The 23,482-nt window shown below is 38.4% G+C and overlaps 1 protein-coding gene across 1 annotated transcript in view; it reads right to left on the reverse strand.

Moving 5' to 3' along the window:
- Positions 1-1,325: 1,325 nt before the first annotated feature.
- tgfbr3 (transforming growth factor, beta receptor III) overlaps positions 1,326-23,482 on the reverse strand; it is a 143,239-nt gene continuing 121,082 nt past the window's right edge. Inside the window, exons 11-16 of the mRNA XM_081381738.1 lie at positions 23,272-23,418; positions 21,787-21,969; positions 18,612-18,905; positions 15,150-15,306; positions 10,084-10,191; positions 1,326-2,607 (exon numbers count right to left, since the gene is read on the reverse strand). Of these exons, the coding sequence (XP_081237864.1) occupies positions 2,489-2,607; positions 10,084-10,191; positions 15,150-15,306; positions 18,612-18,905; positions 21,787-21,969; positions 23,272-23,418 (1,008 nt within the window). The 3' untranslated portion in view covers positions 1,326-2,488. The remainder of the gene's footprint in view (positions 2,608-10,083; positions 10,192-15,149; positions 15,307-18,611; positions 18,906-21,786; positions 21,970-23,271; positions 23,419-23,482) is intronic.

The raw sequence follows: 23,482 nt of genomic DNA on the forward strand, positions 1-23,482 counted from the left end.
TTCAGAGCAAGACAGCCTGAAAACGTTAAAGTCTTATTCTAATAGGTTCACATTTACATCTTTCAGACTTTCCTCTTTTGTCGGAAAGCCCGGCGACTGACACGTTGTGTACTGTCACATCAAGATCCACACAATATGTACAGTAACATATTCTTGATGTCAAGACAATGAAACCTTATACACACACATAGACACACACTCAAATGAGGTAGATAAACAGAAAGACAGCACAATCAATTTCACCAATCGACGTACAGGAAAACCACTGTGTCAAACACAGCAGTGTGAACTTACATTTTAGAATAAAAAAGTTTATCTCAAGAAAGAGTGTTTGCTGGAATGAGAGAAAGACCTTTTGATAAAGGCCTCTGTTACAGCCATTTAATGACTCTTGATTACACCTATATAGATTCAAACTCTGTTAGACATGACAGCATTGTTTTACACATTCCCAAAAGACACAATACGACAAGGACTATACAAATAAACATTCATTTAAACCCACATACATAGTTACATAGAGCTATAGTGTGACCAAACACACGCAGACACTTAAATGGTGAAGAGCTTAAAAGAGAGATAAAACCATTTGTGTCATCAAAATATATTTTGTATTCCAAATAATATAGTGTTCTCATATAAAAAATATATCTATAATAAAATCTTATTTTATATGACTATGTCAGGAGAATATAAGTGAATGCAGCTCACTTCAGCATAATGGACTATGTTTAGATTTAGAGAAAACACACAAAAACTTATAGAAATATGCCCACAAAAATTCACAGTATGCAGATAGAATTATAGGGTGGCTCTATGTATATATATATATATATCTCTGGAAAAATACACCTATACACAAATAAATGTTTAAATTCTTACTCTCTTTTCTCTTATAGGAGACATTTATACATGTTTACAATGAAACTAAGGTTTGAAATAAAGTACATTCTATAGGTACAGTCTGTAGCAAGCAACACAAACCAAAAAAAAAAAAGCAACACTGGATACTAAAAACAACCAAACAACTAGATGCACAGGTTTGGCAGATTTTCACATCAGAGGGTATATACTGTGCTTAAAGCAAAGCAAACACCACTTCCCTTCTTGCCTCATTTGATCTCTGAAATTAAGCATATACTCAAAGTTAAGGCACTTATAATGTATTGACATTCATGTAAAGTTTTGACGGTGGGATTACTCTGGCTTTGCATTCATACATTTCTTGCACTTCACAAGTGCATCTGTATGGATGTTTAAAAACAATCCCAAAATGTTAACTTCACATACACAGCAGAAATAAAGTAATATTTCTTTTTTGTTGTTGAGAAAAGTTGATTTTGTGTTGACTTTAGTGGTAGGTTAGTACCTAAACATATAGACCGCAGATGCTGCTGTCACCCCAAAAGACTGGAAAGTAAATGCCCATTCTTTGGCCTCGGATTATGTAGAAAGAGACTGTTTAAATCATTCTCAACAAATACTCATTTTGATTTAGGACTTTAAGGATGAAATATCAAAATATAAAAGTCTGCTGTTTGCTGAAATCATTACCTTTTATACTAATGTTGAATAATAATGCCCAGCATTTAAAAATAACATTCTATAAAATATATAAGTCAATTTTTTATTGATAAAACACTTATTATCTGTAATTATCTGTACAGAGACTTTAATAGTGGCTATCAAACAGCAAAATATGGGAGGGAAAATGAACATCATAATTTAAGTTTTGCAACTATCTTTTAAAGGCCAATTCTGGGAAAGAGCTTATGCATGTATATATGTAAATGAATTTATATTAGCCTTTATGATTAATTGTGTCATTTTAAAATGATCTTCTTAACGATGTATAAACATTTGTTAAATATTTGGTTTTAGTTAAAGCTTTTTTTAATGGAGTTATTTCCACTTTAAATCTCTATGCATTCCATTTGATATTCACAGAATATACATTATTTTACAATATGCCAAAAACTCCTATAGAATTAATTGGCATCTGGGTATTAAAGTCAGCTATGGACAAACCGACCATTCGAATCTTTAAATATATTTCTCTCGTCAAATATCTTATGTATGCTCGATGGGGAAAGGCACTGATCATTGTTTAGGCGCAGACTAACCTTGCGTAACCTCGCCGAGTACGAACTGTTCCCCTGGACCGCCTTCATGCCATAATAGCTGGTGTAAACAGCCTTTGTTATTTTCACACTGATCCCAACCATATAAGGCAAAACAACACTCTCTTGTGGGGTTTAAGGAAGAAAAAAAAAGTAACATTTAAAACTGTCTGAGATCTTGATTTTGTTATTTCCCTCACCTCTAAATGTAGCTTATTTCATCCGGTTGTAAATTCAGCCTAAACATTTCAGTTCAGATGGTGAAAATAATAAGGCATTGTGTTCTCAAGCTATGCTACTTAATCACGTATTCTTCCATTCTTCTACGAAGCATAACAGCAATGTGAGCAGGATTGGGTCCAGCTGCTCTATGCGTTACTGCTGCTTGAACACGGCGTGCTCTGTGTGCTGCCGATACTGTGAGCCGCACTGCTGTTCTCAGACACCGGCTGGGACTTTTGCACCTGCTGCCTCGCTCCTGCGCCACCTGAAGAGGGAGATTGATAAAGAACACGTTAAGATTACTATGCCCTGACACAACATCACGTGAAAAACGAAGGTGAAGTACATTGAATTTAGCATTTAAGGGTAAAGATGATGACATCAGATGAATCATTTGTCTTTAATGGCCCTGTCCCATTCTTTGAATAGTTATGCTGATTGGATTAGGACTGGTGACACTCTAGAGTCTGGGGTGGGTTGCTAGTATACTTCATTTGCATGCTAAGTTTAATAGCTAGGATGCAATTCATAAAAATTGGGCACTTCTGGAAAAGTTTTTGATTTTTGGCAGGGTGTTAGGTATAGGCCTAAGGTTTTCAAAAATCAATGGATACAAGTTGGGGTGGTCCCCCTAGTGGCAGTTATCCATAAAATCCAAATTGGCCCCCGCCGAAAAGATAAAAGGTTATATCTCAGCTTCCTTTAGTCTTAAATTGTTGTATAATGTAATTTTTTCTATTTTGTTTGATACAAGGTGTAACGGTGAGGCAAAGACGAAGCGGAGAGAGAACCCACATGCAAGCACTACTTTAATGAAACAAACAGGAAATCCAGGGCAAACAACCAAACTCAGGACAGGAACAAGGAACAGCTACATCTACAACGACCGACAAACAACAACTGAAGCACAGAGATTTAAATACACAGGCAAACAAGCTAAACAAGATAACAAGGGGGCGTGGCTAATAAGAAACACCTGGGGAGAGTAATCAACATAACGGGGAACTGCTAACATGGGACAAGACAGGGGAACACAGACGTGAATCATGACATAACCAGACACTCCCCAGTAAAGAATAGTCCAGGAGGGTGGTGGAGCGGAGGCGGACACGGGGGCGGGATGGAGGGCCTGGAGACTGCGGCAGTTCGGGGGACCAGGGCGGAGCAGGCGACCAGGGCGGGGCAGGCGGCCAGGGAGGAGACGACCCTGCAGGCGGCCAGGGAGGAGATGACCCTGCAGGCGGCCAGGGAGGAGACAACCCTTCAGGCGGCCAGGGAGGAGACGACCCTTCAGGCGGCCAGGGAGGAGACGACCCTTCAGGCGGCCAGGGAGGTGACGACCCTTCAGGCGGCCAGGGAGGTGACGACCCTTCAGGCGGCCAGGGAGGTGACTACCCTTCAGGCGGCCAGGGAGGAGACGACCCTTCAGGCGGCCAGGGAGGTGACGACCCTTCAGGCGGCCAGGGAGGTGACGACCTTTCAGGCGGCCAGGGAGGTGACGACCCAGTTCGGGAGGCCATGGCAGTGCAGCCTCCATAGTCCTGTCAAGGGACACACTAACAGACACCGGCTCGGGAACAGGAACAGACACCGGCTCAGGAACAGAAACAGACACCGGCTCGGGAACAGGGACAGACACCGGCTCAGGGAGAGACACCTGCTCAGGGACAGACACCGGCTCAGGGACAGACACCGTGGTGGCGGCCATCTTTGCTGAGGGCTCAGGTTCAGGCGTGGCGGCGGCCATCTCTGCTGAGGGCTCAGGTTCAGGCGTAGCGGTGGCCATCTCTGCTAAGGGCTCAGGCGACGGCCATCATGTCCGGAGACACTGGCTCGGCGGCAGCCATCTTGTCCGGAGACACTGGCTCGGTGGACGTGACGTGAACAGTCTCTGGCTTGGCGGACGTGAAGTGAACAGTCTCTGGCTCGGCAGACGGGACGTGAACAGTCTCTGGCTCGGCAGACGGGACGTGAACAGTCTCTGGCTCGGCAGACGGGACGTGAACAGTCTCTGGCTCGGCAGACGGGACGTGAACAGTCTCTGGCTCGGCAGACGGGACGTGAACAGTTTCTTGTGTGGCAGGCACGACGTGAACAGTCTCAGGTTCGGTGGCCACGACGTGATGCGTAGGCTCAGCAGGACTGACGTGAAGTGCAGGCTCGGCAGGGCTTACGTGGAGCTCAGGCTCAGCAGGGAGAAACTCTGGCAGGGCGGTCTCGGCGGGACGAGACTCAGGCTGAACAGGCATGACGTGAATGACGTGAAGATACTCAGACTTAGCAGGCATGACGTGAAGAGCAGGCTGGACGGGCGTGACGTGAAGAACAGAGCTTATCCGAATGGCAATGTCAAGATATTGAGCTAGAGTGTAGTGAGGGGTGTAGAGTTCTCTTTTATGCAGGCACCATTCTGGTTTTTATCGATACCGGCCACTAGGGGGACCACCCCAACTTGTATCCATGGTTTTTTAAAAACCTTAGGCCCATACCTAACACCCTGCCAAAAATCAAAAACTTTTCCAGAAGTGCCCAATCTTCATGATTTTTCACGTATTCCTTCCCAGCTATAAGGTCTGCCAGGTGCTTTGTCTCCATTTCTAAGCACTGCCCCCTCAAATGTATATAAACTAGGGGAGTAACGATACCCTCATGTCACGATTCGATACGTATCACGATACGATATTATTGCGATACTCCAAGACATATGGTAAAAGGTTAACATTTTTTTTTTACTGTTGATTAAAATGCTAAATTTGGGTGTAAATTAATAGGCTTGGACTTGGTGCTGGTCACTCAATGCACAGGACAATGGTGACACCAGAGACACATCCAATAGGAGTGAAGACTGTCAGTGGAGCTCTCACTGTCACCGTCTCGAGGGCAGGCAAGACAGGACTGTAACCACATGGATATAATAAAATGATGTGTGATGAAACTGTTGGCAGTCAGTGAGTTTTTATTAAATCCAGACAAGACGGAGGTACTACTTATCGGTTAAAAAAACCACCCACAAAACCTCTCACAATACAATTTTAACATAGTAGGATGTCCTGTTACTTTATCCTCTACAGTAAAAGACCTGGGTGTTATATTAGATTGCAACCTGTCTTTTGAAAATCATATTTCATGTTACAAAAACAGCCTTTTTCAACCTTAGAAACATTGCTAAGCTACGTAATATGCTATCAGTTTCTGATGCAGAAAAGTTAGTTCATGCATTCATGACCTTGAGACTAGATTACTGTAATGCTTTATTAGCTGGTTGTCCTGCATCCTCAATAAACAAGCTACAGTTAGTCCAAAATGCCGCCGCTAGAGTTCTAACTAGATCAAGAAAATATTATCATATAACACCGATTTTAATATCACTACACTGGTTACCTATAAAGTCCCGTATTAACTACAAGGTATTGCTACTGACTTATAAAGCCCTAAACGGCTTAGCTCCAGTTTATTTAATGGATATTCTATCGCCCTATAATCCATTGCGCTCTTTAAGATCACTAAATTCAAGGCGTTTGGTCATACCTAGGATATCCAGAACCACCAAAGGAGGGAAAGCATTTTCACATTTAGCTCCAAAACTCTGGAATAGTCTTCCTGATACTGTTCGTTTCTCAGACTCGCTCTCCCAGTTTAAAACTAGATTAAAGACGCATCTCTTCAGCCAGGCATTCATATAATATTTTTAATCTTACAGTTCAAACTACAATCCGACCTCTAGTTTATAAACGCCAGAGGAGAACTGGCCCCCGACTGAGCCTGGGTTCTCCCAAGGTTTTTTTTTTTTTCTCCATTAGGTCACCTGATGGAGTTTTAGGACACCATTAGGTCACTTGATGGAGTTTTTCGGTTCCTTTCCACTGTTGCCTTTGGCTTGCTCAGTTGGGGATATTTTGGGGATATTTAATTTTAATTTTATCAATCAATAAATTCCATCAGAAACAAACCTTGTTGTATTATTTTAATTAAATACTATGAAGCTGCTTTGATACAATCTGTATTGTGAAAAGCGCTATACAAATACACTTGACTTAACCTGACTTGACTTGATTATTAGGGACAAGATTCAATTATTATTTGTCAAATTCGAATGACGTTTTAGTCATTTTTGACGGTTTAATTCGTTGATTGATCGATCGTTAATCTGGTTAATGATTTAATGCACTGGGCACTGCTGTAGTTTAATATCACGGTACTCTCCAACAGATGCTATTTTTTCATTTGTTTAAGTCTAATTCCTAGTCAAATTAGAATGATATCTTAGTTTTATATATCATTTATGACTGCATTTTCTAAAGATACGGCCATAACATTAGAGCGACAGCACTAGGAACGCCCACAAGCGTCTTTACAGTGCAGAAACTAGCGACATGGGCGGTGTGAACGAGGCTTTAGTTGGACTTGACTTGGACAGCACGTTCTCAATAAAAAAGCCTGCTGAAGATACACAGAGTGTCCTGGTCTTTGCTTCTGAGCTTCCTACAAGGCTTTTAGGGACACTTGGAAAAACACATTGTTTTTCGCACTAAATGTGACTTTCTGTGATTCAGGTCTTTCAGAATGGCTAGTTGTAAACCCCGAAGTCGTGAAAGCATAACACTTTCAGGCACAGACACATTTATTTCAAAAATGTTTTTGTTTTTTTCTCTGTCACATCAAGTGGTTTGGCTGGTGCACTTAGAGTACATTCATTCTGACCTTCCCATTTCACAAAAGGTTATTCATAGTGGAAAAAGGATAATAATTGAAATCTTCTACACACAAACAACAACAACAAAAAGTTTATTGAAAGGTTCTTTTGTAGAACACAAATTCAGCACGTATTTTTACTCGCATTTGGCTCTTAGCGTGTTCTATCTCATCGATCTTTCTTCTGTCTTTGTCTTCACTGATTGTTGTTCTAGATAGATTTAAACATTCCTCTATCAGAGGACTCAACCCCAGATTAGAGTTTTTAATCAAATTCCAGGTTTGCTTTACACACTTGGCATTTGACTAAAACGCCAATATTTATTAAGCACTCTGCTCTCTTACACTACATACATCTGAAAAACGTCTGTAAATAATTTCCACCAACCCAGCATTGTAAATTGTGAGTGTGTTTACGTATGTGTGTGCTTCTCTTCTCAGCTCAACTGGACGTGTCTCTGCTTCCCTGTTTTAGGCCCCTCTGCTGCTAATATGTGCCAGAGATGTGCTGCCAAGAGCTCCAGCTAAAAACAGCCTATTTCCTCATACAGTGCAGTGTACTAGGCTCTCGCTTATCTGCCTCCGTGCATCTCGCTTTTACGGACACTCATCTTGCGAACATACACAGTGACAGCACAAAGATTAACATGTTGGTTTTAGTTCAATGAAACAGTACTCCGAACACGGATGCATTTTGTTGTATGTGTGAGAAAGAGTTTGATGGCAGCTTGTTGACCTCTTCCACTCGACCGTGTCATTTCGTTGTGTAACTCCCACTCTGTGCGCACAGGGGCAACGTCCTTAACCTATCAGTGTGATCTACGACAGGGATGGTGACAGGATTACAGGAGCTGTTTTTTAACAGACCCACGCAACATTCCACACATAGCTTTCCCTAAAATAGTAAGCATCCCTAACGTATGGAACAATTATGTACTCATAATCATTATACACATCACTCTTTTAGTGTGAAAGTACAGTGTTATTATTGTGTTGTTATAAGTAAAAAAAATTACAACTAAAATTTATCTAAATCATTTTAGTTGACTGAAATTAAGCTGAAATAAAATATAAAAATTAAATTATTTTTTACAAGAACTGTAAAGTATTAAAAGTACTGAAACTAAAACTGAAATAAAAATAAATTAAATCTAAACAATAACAATGACAAAACAATATAAGATTAAATTAAATGTATTTTTTATTTGTAAAAATAAAAAATAAAATATTTTGAAAAAAAAAGTAATAAATACTATAATAACTAATATATATATATATATATATATATATATATATATATATATATATATATATATATATATGCATTTAGCTGTATTCTAGGGAGTAGAAGAAATATGCTGTTAATTAATCAAATTAATTATATCAATAATATAAATCAATAATATTTTAATCACTTTTTGGCTGATTTTTCAAACAACATGTTTTCTTTAGAACAATAGACAAATTAGGGGTTATTGGCATCAAAAAGTATTGAAACCTCAGCTATGCACTAATACACTACACTATACATTATATTATTTGTTATTTTTTGAGAACCAAAGTATCATACAAAAAAAAAAATAATAATAATAATAATAATTCTGTGGATCTAACTGACAGAGAAAGAAAGGGAGGATTTTGCCTTTAATTTCACCAAAGCCTCTATTTGGCATTTTCCAACACTTCACAGTTAAGAAAGCACCACAGTGTTTCGATATTTTTCGTCGTTTAGCATTTTTTTCCCAAGAAGCTCTGAGTCAATAATTTAGGCTGTTCCAAACATGAAAAGCACTTGGGGTTAACATTCCATGCAGGGCTATTTTAGTAATATGATTAAATACTTTACAATATTGTGGTTAAAGTAATCAATGTCATTATGAGAAACACATGGCTGGAATGATCAGAGCTTAGTACGCCAAAACTAAACTTTTTTTATTTATTTTTTTACATTTTACACCTGTTTCTGGCAAAAAAAAGTCACAGTTTGACCTTAAATTAACTTAGAGGGTAGTCAAATAAAACACTGTGTCTTACCAGTAACACATAAAAAGTCATCCTGATCTAAGGTGCAAGCATAACCTGGCAAATAACAACAAACTCGGTCTCTGGGGTTACCTGATCTAAACTCTTCAGTCTCACGTAACAATAACAATGAGCAGGAACACAGCTGGATAATGTCATCCCAACTGAATACCACAGGCAATATTAATAAAAATTATCCTGATTTATGTTTTTGAACAAACTCTAGAATAAAAATGAAAGCTAATAAAAGCTAAACATGACTCCTTTTATGTCAAGACACTGATATATCCAAGATACACCTATCCAAAAAAGAAATAGCTCAAATCCAGAATGGCTTTGATCCTCAGTCTACATACTGATACTCACTGGCCTACACAGCTACAGATTCTGGAACAGTGTTCAGAATGAGAATCCCTTCAAATGTGTGCCATAAAACGGTAGCAAGTCAACGGCACTGAGGGCATAAACCAGAGGCCAGACTAAGGGTGAATGCAAATGGGTGGAAATGGGGGCTAAGAAAGAGCATGCGCTTCCTCTGAAGGGTCAACAGAGGTCGTCGGCCTGGCGACAACAGGGCAATGCAGGGAGGAGGGGTGGAGTGAATCTTGGCATTCAGCTGGAGGATTGTATATGTATTTTCCTGTGAGGCCTGGAGACACCCTCGTGGATAGGGGGAATTCCAGTCCCTTTTGGGCTATTGTACCCAAAATACTGCCGACCATCCAGCAGTCCCCCCCAATGCTTGAAAGAACGGAAAAGACAGATGCGCTTCTGCTGACGAACGGGATATATTTACGGGCTGGGAGTCAATATGCTATTGTTAATATATTGCTGTTAACAGAACTGGCAAGCCCTTCCGACAATCAAAAATGAGCATGTTTCCTTGCTTATTTTGACAATATGATAAATGACATGATGCATAACTCTCTCAAGAGTCAATACTAATTAGCGTGAGGCAGGGAATGAGAACAAGGGTCAAATGTGTTCAAGGGTGTTCTGATGTGAATATGCAGGGATATTTTCTCACCTGTATGCGAGTAGATGAACCAGAGAGCTCCAGTCAGAAGGGCTCCGATCACAAAGGCAGCAAAAGCGATGCCCACCACAGTCGGGGTGTCCAACACATATATGATGTCTGTGAGAAAGAAGTCAAAATATAGATTAAAGTATGTCTGGTAAGCATGTAACAGATCAGATTTTTCACTCTGTGGTCAGGGTCACAGTACAGATTGGTAAATATTTGGTACATCGCAATTTGGAGTGCATCAATTTGGAAAATGTAAGGAATCTGAGTAAACCAATCCAATTACTGATATTTATTTTTCAAAGAAACTTTTTCACTCCACTTTTTCATGCATTCAGACATATGCTGCAGAAACATGGATAGCACTGTAAAATGACAGACAATTATTATTATTATTATTTTTTGTCAAACATAAACATTTAGTCAAACATATACATATGTAGCCGATGTGGTTGATGAGGGTGGGGATATTGCACATAGTGAGCTCACTCAGCCTGCCAGCTCTGCATTCAAGGATTTTCTGGAGGTAATAGCCCATGCCTGGACTAGACTAGATCTGGTTTGGGGGCGCGAGAGACACAAAGTTGCTTGTATCACTTATGACGAGTGATTCCTGTCAGTACCTAATCTCCCTGCTCTGACCCTGCCTTGCATTGAGGACTACCTTGCGTTTAGAGCGGCAGGGCGTATATGGCAGCAGGTCAGGCCAGTGGTTCCTTGCACACCATGCCGGTGTTGCAAGAGTAACAGCCAGATCTGCCTAAAGACTTGGACCAGGGGCTGCGATTTTCTCCTTAGTCTCGGACTTCACTAGTCTTAGGTAGGTAGTAGAGCTGAAGCTCCCTGGGCTTCCTAGAGCATAGAGTTCTATGTAGTGAGGAGGGTGAATAGTTATTCTAAAATGAAAACACAGGCACAGCCAATGAGGCAGGCATTCCCTCAACATGGCCGAGTGGGTATTTGTTCCCCATAGCATCAATCCAAGATGCAGTGTTGAGTTCCACTTCGAAAGAGAACATTCTGTGAAAAGGGGACACTGTGTCTCATTACCATGCCTCGGATTTACCTGCCCGTCTCCTTCAGAAAAAAAAGAAAAAAGAAAAAGAAAAAAAGAGTTGATGACGGCACCCTCTTATACGGGCAGGCGCTCCGGTAGTGACGCCATGGACTGTTGTTCAACAATAAAATTTTCGTATGTATACATGTGCTTCAGACACCGGTCACACTGATGGCATTCCCTATTTCATCGTTCCAAGATGGAGTGTCTCGTTCCCCTTCTCAGGGAACCATTATTACATTTGTAAACTGAGACTTCATTATGTGGCCATATGGTTGTTATCAGTACATTTTAAAAGCTGAGGTAAAAGTTGCCTTTGGTAGCTTGGTATATTAACATTATATTACTTGATGAAACATGATTATAAGTTAAAGTATACAAGCACAAATATCTTATAATACCTGAAAAATTGCTATGTATTCTTTACAGTGTATTTATGGCTATCACAGTTGCTTTTTTTAACCATAAACATTTCACTTCTAATGTCTGTATTTTAACTCAGGATTCTGTACATGATGCAGTTCATGATGTTTACATGATATGTGGTGCAAATGTTTGGTGACCACATATAAAGTAAGAGCACATGCTTGGTATAGGATTTGCAATGGCATCCGAGAACAAGCCAAGCATCTGAGAGTTTCCTTGGACTCGCGCCACAGGCCGAATGACTTTCAGAGCTCTAATTAGCTCTAATGATCACTGATCACACAGCACAATAGACCCTGTGTGGCCACCAGCTTCATAGCCCATCTGGTCTAGCGCCAAAATCCCAAGCACAATAGAGGCTATTCTCAGAGAGAGCACCTTCAGATTTTCATCCCCTCTGACAAACTGATGACAGACTATCACTGGAGCGCTCTGTTAAAACAAGAGCGAGTGCTATGTTACAGCTCCCACCTCAGGCTTTTACCCTTTACCCCAAATCACCACCAGAACCAACCCCTATATCATATCTGTGCAGGGCAACTCAAAAATATAAAGCTTGTCATCAACACTTCTGTCTATGTACATGTTTTGAGGCCTAAGCAAAGGGTAGAGAAATAGTAAACAAAATAAAACACTAAAGTTCAAAAGTTTGCAGTCGGTGAGATATATCTCTTGTGCTCACCAAAGCTGCATTTATTTGATTACAAAAGAAGAAGAAAAGAAAAGAAAAAGCCAAGAACAGTAATATTGTGAAATATTAGAATTTAACTATTTTCGGTGTTAATATATTACAAAGCTATTTATTCTTGTGATGGTAAAGCTTAACTTTCAGCATTAAAACAGTTGTGCTGCTTCTTTGATGAATAGAAAGTTCAAAAGAACTTTACAATAGAAATCTTTTGTAACATAATAAATGTATTTATTGGTCACCTTTAAGCAAAATAATTTAAAAATACATTCTTTCTGAATAAAGTATTAATCTGAATATGAAGTATTAATTTCTTTTTTTTTTAAAAGAAGCATACTTACTTATTGGTAGCATATGTTTGATAAATGTATTTTTTCCCATGCAATGGGAAATGCAATGATTAATTTTTTTTGAAAAAAATTTAATGAGGTCCAATGTTGTTTGGACTCCATTGACTATCATAATATCTTCTTTTGTGTTCCACAGAATACAGAAATTCATCTATGTAAATGATGACAGAATCTTCATTTCTGGGTGAACTATAGAAAATTAATAATAAAATAAAATCTCACAATGTACTGTATTTATGGCTTTCATAAGCGAAACGGAACAGAGAACAAAAGCTTGTACGATTAGAGGATTCCTGGGAGAAGCTATGTCAGCTCTGAGCAAGGGATGTGGTTTGCTCCGCCATTGCCATAGGTTTGTCTGAGCTACTCCACCCACAAACCCTGTAAGTATCTCGGAGGGAAGTAAATTAACTAGCCCTAATGACTTGGACAACATTGTATGTAGTCACCACCGCCCAAGATCTCCTCCCGGGTGTCAGAACATATTTGCGCTGTTCTTTACTTCGCCCTTTTTAGGGCTAGCTGGGTTTCTCAAAGGAAGTATGAACACAAGAACAATACTTTTGTGTGTATTTTTTGGACACGCATTGGACAAACTTCAACAAGATGATGTGCTTGCCTGATTCAGCAGTAAAGAGCACAGTAAAAAGTCAAAATCCCATTTATTCATAATGAAATAAGTTAAGCAAAACATAAATCTTTGAAGACAGACCTACCATGAGTACCCAGCCTCTCTAAACTCTCAGCCAACTTATACATTTGAAACACAAGGTAGGAAGTCAGAACCGCCCTGCAGAGTTTGGGCAGTTCGAGTTGACAGATTTTGCTGAAAATCGCATGGTTTATGATGGGCAGAGCTTCAGATTATGAATCTGTCCAGTTGGAGGATATCATACATGTTTGATATTTAGAGATTATTTTAAAACACATTGTTTTCATTTGTCATGCATCCCCTAGTAAAGTTGTAAGTGTTCGGAGTCAATTACAGTCATTTACAGTATTTTTCTTTCAGTAATAAGTCAGCAACTGTGTGATTTTCAGCACACCAAATTAAAATAAAAACATTCACAACAATTCAATGTGAGGTTGTACCTCTGCTTTAGACCAAAAAAGGTAGGGAAGTATTGATGTTTTCTGATCATGAATCTTTTTTCGGATGGCAATGTTTTGTTCTGCCATGTTTTTCTCAAGCATGGCACTCCCATAAACTGCCCTCTTTGATTTGTAGATTAAGCCAAACATTTTGGGATCCTGTCCAGAGCGGCGCTTTGAGCCTTTTTGAAAGCCTTTTTGCTTTTCTGCCATGTCTGTACAAGAGTATCTTTGTGTTCAAAATGAGACGAAAAGCCTGTTTTCATTACTTTTATGGCATATCTGAGTTTACTTAATTCACACCAGAGAGAATAAACCTGACATTGGCAACACAAACAAGCTTGTTCATCAAGAGTGACCCCACACTGGATTCACACTGAATTCACATACAATCTGGATTCACTCTACATTACCCAGGTATGTGTCATTTGCATTCTTTGGAACATCATTTTTATTTTGTTTCCACTCAGAAACAACTAAACCTACATACAACTTGACTTGTGGCAGTAAAATCCCAGCTTACATTCTTCAGGAGTGGCAATCATTTACCTAATCAAGTGTGACTAATAGATGCATGCTCCATTTGCTACAAGCAGCACAGCAACATTGTGTTATTAAACCGGAATGATTTTCATTAGAGTTGCGAGTCAGTAAAGTTGATTCACTCCAACCGCAATAGGTGCAATAGTGCCAAGAGGATGCAGGGAACAGAACAAATCAGTCATGGTCAAATTAAGTTTCTTTGTAAAAAAATGTAGACAACACCCTGCTGTCCTCTTGTATACCACACAGTCCGTCTATGGCAAATGCAGACTGCAGGTATAGTGCATAAATCCCCTTTCTTTATCACGGTCAAGTTTCTTCCTTATCTTCATTCTCTCCTTTTTCCCACTCTCTGAATCTCCTTCTCTCTCTGTACAAAAAGAGGAGGCCTTAAAGAATGTTTAAGTGAAAACAAATGCTATCCAGAATTGGAAAGCTGGTCTTTTTCCTCTCCTCTGATCCATCTTTGAGTCCCTTGTCCCACATCTCTAATGAATCACACACTTTAAAACCAAACCACATTGAAAGCACAATAATAAACACACACATGCAAATGCATACATACTCAACTCAAATGCCACATACTAAAAGACTCCAGATGGATGTAATGTGCCACAAAGTGAGGCAAGACAGGAACTCTGACCTGTGATCTGAGTGACTGGCACACATATACAACCTCAGACACAAATGTTCCCATGATGCTCCATATATGCCAATCAAAGCAAGATTCAGTTCTTCAGAATATCTAAGGCTAAGATATTAAATTCAGCAAAAAACAAAAACAAAAACAGCTTCTATAATACTGAAATTACTGTTTTGACTGAGGTTTGCAAAAAAAAAACAAATAATAATTTCCAAAAAAGTGCACCTTTAATGTCTAAAGTTGGATGTTGTATTGACTTGTGATCTTTACCTAGATGTGGTGAAATTTTCTCCTCAGGGACCTTAACAGTGACAGGTGTGTTGTCAGAGATGACCACCATTGGCTTGGTGATGGTTTTGGTGTTCATCATCATGAATAGGATGTTTTCCAAACTGAGGTGAGTGCAGGCTTCATCCGGCAACATACACTTAAAAAAAAAAAAAAAAAAAAAAAAAGCAGAAATGTTAGAATGAGATCCAACTATAATCGTTGGCATATGGGCACCACAATCCTCAAAAACAGCATGAACCTCCCTCATGAGATAAAAGAGCTTATTATAATAAACAGGCTTACAACTGCACTTCCTTTATTATGAGGAGAGGCCAGATTTTGGGGTCTGTTGCAGCTTGGCAAACAAAGAAAACAGATATTCTGAATGTATAAAAAGGATGTTATTCAATATATATTATATATCAACATTCATTTATTTTCCCTTTCAAAAGGTACACCTTTGTATCTTATTTACCCCTAAAGGCTACCTTGAAGCAGTTGGGAAGTTTTTCTAACCCTATATTAAATGTATTTGTTATGTTTTGTCAAATTCTTAAAATTCCATTAATATAATTATTAATGTAATGAATAAAGCAATAAATTAAACTAAATCAGTAATTTCAATCAAATGAAATATTTAGCAACAAAAGCCATCTTTGCACTGCAGTGGACAAGCTGCATCTAGATGTATTTAAACATTGTTTAATGTTGCTCAGAGGTGGCATTAATGCAATTACAATGGCATAAATAATGTTATGAGATAATGTTTTAATTCAAAAAGTTCAATAGAGAAATATGAAATTATGGTAACAGTATTTTTAAATATTAAACTAAAACCGACCGTAGGTGGTGGCAAGTCACGTCTTAATGAGTAAGTCATCGAGCCATTCATTCATTCAATAACGAAACAAATGTCTGTATTTATGAATTGGTCATTGAATCATTGACTCTCCCGATTCATTCAAAGCCGCAGATTCGTTCACTAAAGAAACACCGCTGTGTGTTGCTTGGAGATGCAATGGTTGCAAAAAGAGCAAACAATATTGATAATGCTCCGTTTAAAATGTACGCTACTTAATATTATCTTTTTGTTTGTTGAACTGTTGTACAAGTTCAGTAACACATTTGCAATCGTGTTGATTTTCGGGGGGGAAATTATTCTTGCTCATATAATATATTATCAACATTAAAAACAAGAACTCACACAGGGTATGTTTTCGTATCGAAGTGAGTTTGAGTCTTAAATTGATCTCTTTGCACAATCTGTGTCTATATTTATTCTTCACCTTTATTTACTGTATATAGTACTGATTGTGTGGATGCAGTCAGTTTTGACCGTAAAAGATAAGGTTGGTTTGGTTATCGTGTATTTGACCATTTCCAACACTACCATGTTTCCTGTTTTTACACTAGAGGCAGAATTTTGCCTTTTAGAAATACATGCTCAGTTTTAATGTTAATTTAAGGTGGTAGAACCACTGCCTTAAATGTTCATTACCTTTTTTTTTCTAAGAGTGTAGCAACCAATAACATTTGTTGCAACACATTACTGATTTGTTATCAACTGGCCCGAAACACTCTCACAGTGACCCCATCTGACCATCCATATTGTTTAACATTTTCACTTTGTTCTTCATAAGCATGGATTAGTGTATATTTCAAGCCATTAAAACCATACCATTCGTAGCAGAAATTGTGCCTGAGCCAAACTGAACACACGCTCTTCGAAGAGAAAGCACATATAATTTCATACACAGTTTATACGGTTTGACGCGTCACATCTCTTATCCTCATCCAGATTATAACTGAACTGTAAACATCTACGACCAAACAATGAGTCACTTTCAAGATCATGTTAGGTGAGACATAAACAACCTTAACGTGCAATATGATGATTAGAGTGGCTGAAAATGCAGGAGATTAAAATGATTATGACTAGAAGTGAGGGAGGAAGGCAATTTGAAAAAGGACAGTGAAAGTTGGAGATATGTTTTTCCTCTGTGGATGGTTACTGAAGTAACCTGAGATTTATGCATCCCGCACTCAGAGAGAGTGGATTGATGCTAGCAGCTGGCATAGAGTGACCCGTGCCAAGGCAATGAATTAAAAAGCAACTCTTAGGATGGACAGCAACGTCAAACAGATTATATAAATGAATTAAAGAGTGTGTTCATGTTATCCATATAATAAAGCAACTACTCTGAAAAAATGTGCTAGGGTCAATAAGTTATCAGCGTTCCTGTACTCTGACTTAATGAGATAACCCTGTGGAGTCTAAAATAAAACAAGCATACACAATGCAGCTAATTTTGATTCTATAAATGATAATGCAATAGAATGATTTTCAATCTGATTGTGTGAAAGCTAACACTCATGCAGTTTATATGAATCAGCTTAAATTGATTAGTACTGGAGTTAAATAGTTTGAAGAATTGGAACTGTGTTATCACAGAGTCATCTATAAATATCTTTGTAAATAATACAAAGAAATGAGGGAATAATGTGTGTATGATGAAAGCAAAGATAAATGAGATAAAGGCAGTGTTCCAAAACCTAGTGAGCTGCAGAAGTGCCTACTGCCAAAAAAGGAAGCTTCCTTCTAAGGCAACATCCTAACCGAAATGGAACTTCATGAGGAACCCATTTGGAAGGTTCTACATAGCAGTTCCTACAGGATTTTGCTATCTTGAATGTAAGAATTACTGCAAATTCAAAACCATTTTGCAGTTTGGATTCTTTGTCTTATTTCAACAATTCTGCAGCATGCCAAAAAAAAAAAAAAAAAAAAAAAACCTTAACCAGAGGATGGTAAAGCAATATTAGCTATTAAAATCCATAACTCTGAATGTAAACAAATCATTATGTGTTTAACTGAATTACAGTGAATTATATCGTAAAATGAGCAGGAATGGATAGGCTACAACTGATTTCAGGATTACAAGTACAGACAACAACTTTTAGCGTTACTATTAATACTAATAAATACATAATGATTATTGGTGTTATTTTTTTTTTTACTGCAAATCAACACGAAAAATGCATAGAACCATCCAAACTTAATTCAAATATAGTTTGATTTTAGCATGTGGCTAGCAATACTCAAATAAGCATACTACACATACAGTAGTACACTGCATTATTGGGTGTTTTTAATTATATTACACTATTTTCAATTATATTTTTCAGTAATGAATGAACATTTCTCTTGCTTCTGCCATCTTGGGTTTATTTTTTCACTATATTGCCTTCGCTGTGAACGATACACGTGATGCTGCTTTAGTGTTTACGAAAACAAGGTACAGTGCATCTTAGAAGGCAGCATAATGTCACTGCCCAACTTTTTAAACAGCATTTGCATTATGAACACACCTGATGTACAGTGTGACGCCCTTAAAATACTGCCTACAAAGGCAGCTCACTAGATCTTGGAACAGAACTGATATGTTAGATGATGGTTTCTACCTCTGGCAGGTTCATCTCCTTGTCAGTTCTGGAGCAGAGGGACATCTCACAGTGCAGGAAGAGCAATGACACGTTGAACTTTGATCTGTAGGTGAAACTGAAGCGTTTTTTGTCCATCTGGGCGTGAGGGATGGGGAAATCGCTTCGCTGAGGGTAATAGAGAACAGAGTCGTCCTTGGGACATATGTTCTCTATGACAATGTAGTCTGAAGGTATGAGAGGATTGGATTCTGAAGATATGAAGCAGGTCTGGATCATGAACCCAAGGTTAGGGTCGGCTTTTGTGGCGGAAATCTGCAGAGAAAGGTCACATGTCTCTGTTAATGAAGGAAAAGTCCTTTTTCTGAGAGACAAAATATGCATCTGCTGCAAACAATAAAATATAGAGACAGCAAGACAAAGAGAGAAAGAAAAAATGCTTTCTTTATCTTGATTAATACAACTTTTTGACAATTTTTCAAAAATATGATCAAATGTGATTCATATAGTATGAGATGGATCAGCAGAGTGATGCTTAGATGCTATATATTATGTCTAGTCCTCTGCCAGACACACTCAGTCTATCTTTTTTGATCAGTCTTTTTGATTTTTTTCCCCCACAAACTATCTCAGGCATCGCTTAAAATCAACAAATAACGCACAGAGGCTGTCCATTTGTTTTAACACTGTCTAAAGAACCAAAGTGTTCACCGTTCCAAGAATCACAAATTCTGACGTCAGATTTCTGTGCCTAGACTAAATCTTTGAGGATCATTCAGTTGTAATAGTTTGGCCATCTGATGTTGTAAAAGCACGCATTACAGACGAGAGCTGCCACGAAAAACATCACATCCCATTTCCTCAATGTAACTGTGCCAAAGGGGTGTCAAACTCAGGAAAATGGTCAAATCATTTCAGGGAGGCAGACTATGATCCTCGAACAATAATGCGAAAGATGCAGAAATAATATTGACTTTTAATGACAGGCTGTCACACCACAAAAATGACTTGCTAGATTTCTAAAGGCGTAAATTAGCTTTGTCTGAGAACAGTCCAAAATTGAAGTCTTATTCCATTCAATCTTCATATTCATATTCAAATTGAGCAACAAATTTGGTTAAAAGATAAGGGAGAACTAATAGCATCACTGATGGCAAGCCTAGTGTGAAGCATTTACATATGCAAATGCATTGTTGCACAAATGTGCTCAAAAGATTTGGATTTAAAGTCAGTTATCACTGTCTAAAATGTTGAAAAAGCTGGAATCAACATTTCGAACAACATGAACATCGGGAATTGTATTATTGGGTGAACCCTTTGATACGAATAGACTGCTAAAAATCCTATTGCCAAAGAGTATTTTGTTTAATTTTCCAAATAAAATAACAACAAGAAAAATCAGTGAAACAAGGATAGATTTACTTGAGAAACAAGCTTGTCTTTTGTGATTTGACAGCTTAACTTAAGTTTATGCTACATATAGGGAAATTGCATGATGTACAGGGGGAAAAAAGGGCCTTTCTGAGTGACACAGCAGATCCTCCATTGATGTGGCTATAAATCAAGAACAATCTGTACTGATCTGATGTTTTCATATGGCATATGAGGTAAACCTTCAGTGGACCACATTTAATCAAAGACTCTAACCCTGGAAGAGAAAGAGTTAAAAACGGGGACCTGAGCATTCCACTCTGAGATCAAATATTGTCAGCCTTGCCCCCTTGAAACCCCACTGATTAACGGCAATATGACTTGCTCCCGGACCAGACAAAATGTACACACACACTCACAGCAGACTGCTGACTTCTTTCACAGCGATTGACAGAGAGACATCTAAACACAAGTGTGTACTTTTGCAGCTGTAAATGCTCACATACTCAGGACAATGTCTGATCAGACAGACAGACACCAGGCGCTTATGGTATTAGAAACATGAAACCATACACAATGAGAACCACACATTATGGTTAAAGGGTAAAAGCAGATCTTGTATTTCAAGAGCTTTTGGCAGTGACTTTATTTGTGTATATGGTTTCTTATTCAATTACTAAATTAGATTTCTAATGTGGTTACAACACTGGAAATGGTTTTATTGAACCCCAAAGGAATCTTTTCCATAATAACGCACACACAGAATGTATGTATTGCACAATGTAATGCCCCATGGTTTCCACATGTACACTGTTTTTGTGTTTTTTTTTTTAAATAATACTATAATTCAGCAGGGATGCATCAAACTGATCTGATCAAAAGTGACAGTAGAGACTTTTACATTGTTACAAAAGCAATTATGTATCAAGTAAATGGTGTTCTTTTGGTGAACTTTCTATTAATCAATGAATCCTGAAAAAGTCTAGCACAGTTTCCACAAAAATATTAAGCAGCACAGTCTTGACATTGATAATAACAAGAAATGTTTCTTGAGCCCCAAATCAGCAAATTAGAATGATTTCGGAAGGATCATGTGACACTGAAGACTGGAGTAATGACTGCTGAAAATTCAGCTTTGCCATCACAGGAACAAATTACATTTTAAAAATATAATAAAATAGAAAACAGTTATTTAAAATTGTAATAATAGCTCACTAAAAAACCCCACAGTCATCTTGTTTTCAGTCCATTTCAAGTTTGATTTTAACGTGACATAAAGCGGTGATATCTAAATGGCTGAGTTGTTTATTTTCTTTTTAATTAGTCTTTCCATTAACGCCATCATTATCTTCATTCAGGCCGATTCGAGAACGTGCACAAAAACAAGAGTTTATTGCACGAACCAATCACATCCAATTATAACCGATCATATCCAATCATATGTGACTTTCCCCCATTCATTCTCAATTACCCCCCATTGAACCCACCACACATGATTCTGTCTAAACTCAATGGGCTCAGAGGAGGCACGAGAGACGTGGTGTCCCACTGTAACTGCAAAAAATTGGCAGATGTGCTTTTTCGTAGCTAGGTGGTTTTGTCCTTTTCACACTGGGGTTAGATAACCCACATTATTATGTTTCTTAGGTCTGAGCTATTCCCGTATCAGATTACATAAACTTCGCAAGCAAATTGAGTGAACATCATTTGTGGAAATAACCCACCAAATTGGCTACTGATTTGACATCAATACAGTTGATTTTTATCCGCATTTGGTGGGTTGGCGGGTGTTTATTTCAAACCTTATGTATATGTATATGCTTACCTCCACAAAGATGGGTCTGTTCTCAGTGATGGTGAGGAATGATTGAGTGATGGGGAAGTGGAAGGGATTGTTATACAACTCCATGTTAAAGGTAACATTGTCTAGAGAATCTACAACGAAATCCTCAGATCCAATATCACTGTCAACTGGGGTGCCCTGGTTCTTACGGTATGTGCAGTTGAACTAAGGACAGAGAAACAGAGAATTGGAAAATATTAAAATGCATCTTTTATGTAAGTGAATTTTCAACTCAATTGAAGGGAAATGTGAAGGTGAAAGAGACTGAATATGTTATTGTTATCCTGATGTATTTGATCACATACAGTAAATACAGTCCTAATTAAACTTAAATATATTATCATAATATTAGCATATTATAAATATATTATCTTCCTATGGTGATGCCATAAAGAATAAAAAAAAATATATACCATTCAAACAATTCAATATATAATTTAAGAAAATGGGCCCTATTTTAGCGATCTAAGCGCATGGTCTAAAGCGCAGGGCGCAAGTTAACTTAGGGCGTCTAAAAGGGTTGTCCCTATTCTCATAATGAGTAATGGGTGTGTTTTGGTATTAATGTGCGTTAAACCAATCAGAGTCTCATGTGCCATTCCCTTTAAATGCCAGTTGCGCTCGCGCCATGGCAGATTCGCTATTTACATGACGAAATTTGATAGTGGAAAGACCGAACGTGTCTCCAGAGCGCAAATGGAACTGCTTGTGTGCAGGGTAAAAGTGCGCAAGCAGACCATTTACGGGACAAGCTGGATTCCACCATATGTTTATGTACACAATAATAATCTTTTACATTGTAATCCTTCTATTTTAAATATTTGGCATGCTTGTGTGCTGCTGTGCGTCCCTGTGTGTTTAATAAGCAGAGTGTACGTGCATTGTGGACCCGCCTATAGGCGCACACAAAAAAAATACTGCGCCATTGACTTTAGACTAGGTTTCAGTTGGTCAATGGCGCAGTCTATTTCTGTTGCCTCAAAATAGCAATGCGCCAGAACACACATCGTTTTCAGACCAGCACGCCCATGGGTGCACAAATGGGCGCAAATGCATTTGCTATTTAAACAACGTGGCGCAGGACGTGAAAATGATAATTGCGTCGGACTGAAACTAGCAAAAAACACTTGCATCGCGCTTGGCGCTGCATTGCGCCGGGTGTAAGATAGGGCCCAATATGTTATTATGATATGTAGCACAGAGAAATATGTGTTACATATTATATAATGCATTAACATTATTAGCATGGATGGTTATGACTACATAAATTAATTAACAATTTCTAATCAGACATCAGTTATAATATTCGCCACATCTGATTTGAGAGTGGCAGTGAGAGGAAGATTTTTAAGGAAGAATGACATTTTGTTCTTATCCTCATACAAATATATTGTTTGTAAACAATTTGTTGTTTCTATTCCAGTAGTACTATTTATAAATAATATAGTTTTTATGTGAATATCATACCAATATTGTCGCACGAGGTCCACTTTCTGGTAAAATTCTTCCAGTCACCTCCGGATCTCCTGGTAATACAACCTCTCCTGACTCCAGATCTTCATCGTCAACGGGCCAACCGCTTCCATCCTTCAGTTCCGATTGGCTAATAACAATCTGCCAATCACAGACACACTTAGTTCATGACTTCTCAGTAATAAGGTAAGGTAAACCCAACAAT

Source organism: Scardinius erythrophthalmus, assembly GCF_964197995.2.
Source record: "Scardinius erythrophthalmus genome assembly, chromosome: 12".
Taxonomy (NCBI): Eukaryota; Metazoa; Chordata; class Actinopteri; order Cypriniformes; family Leuciscidae; genus Scardinius; species Scardinius erythrophthalmus.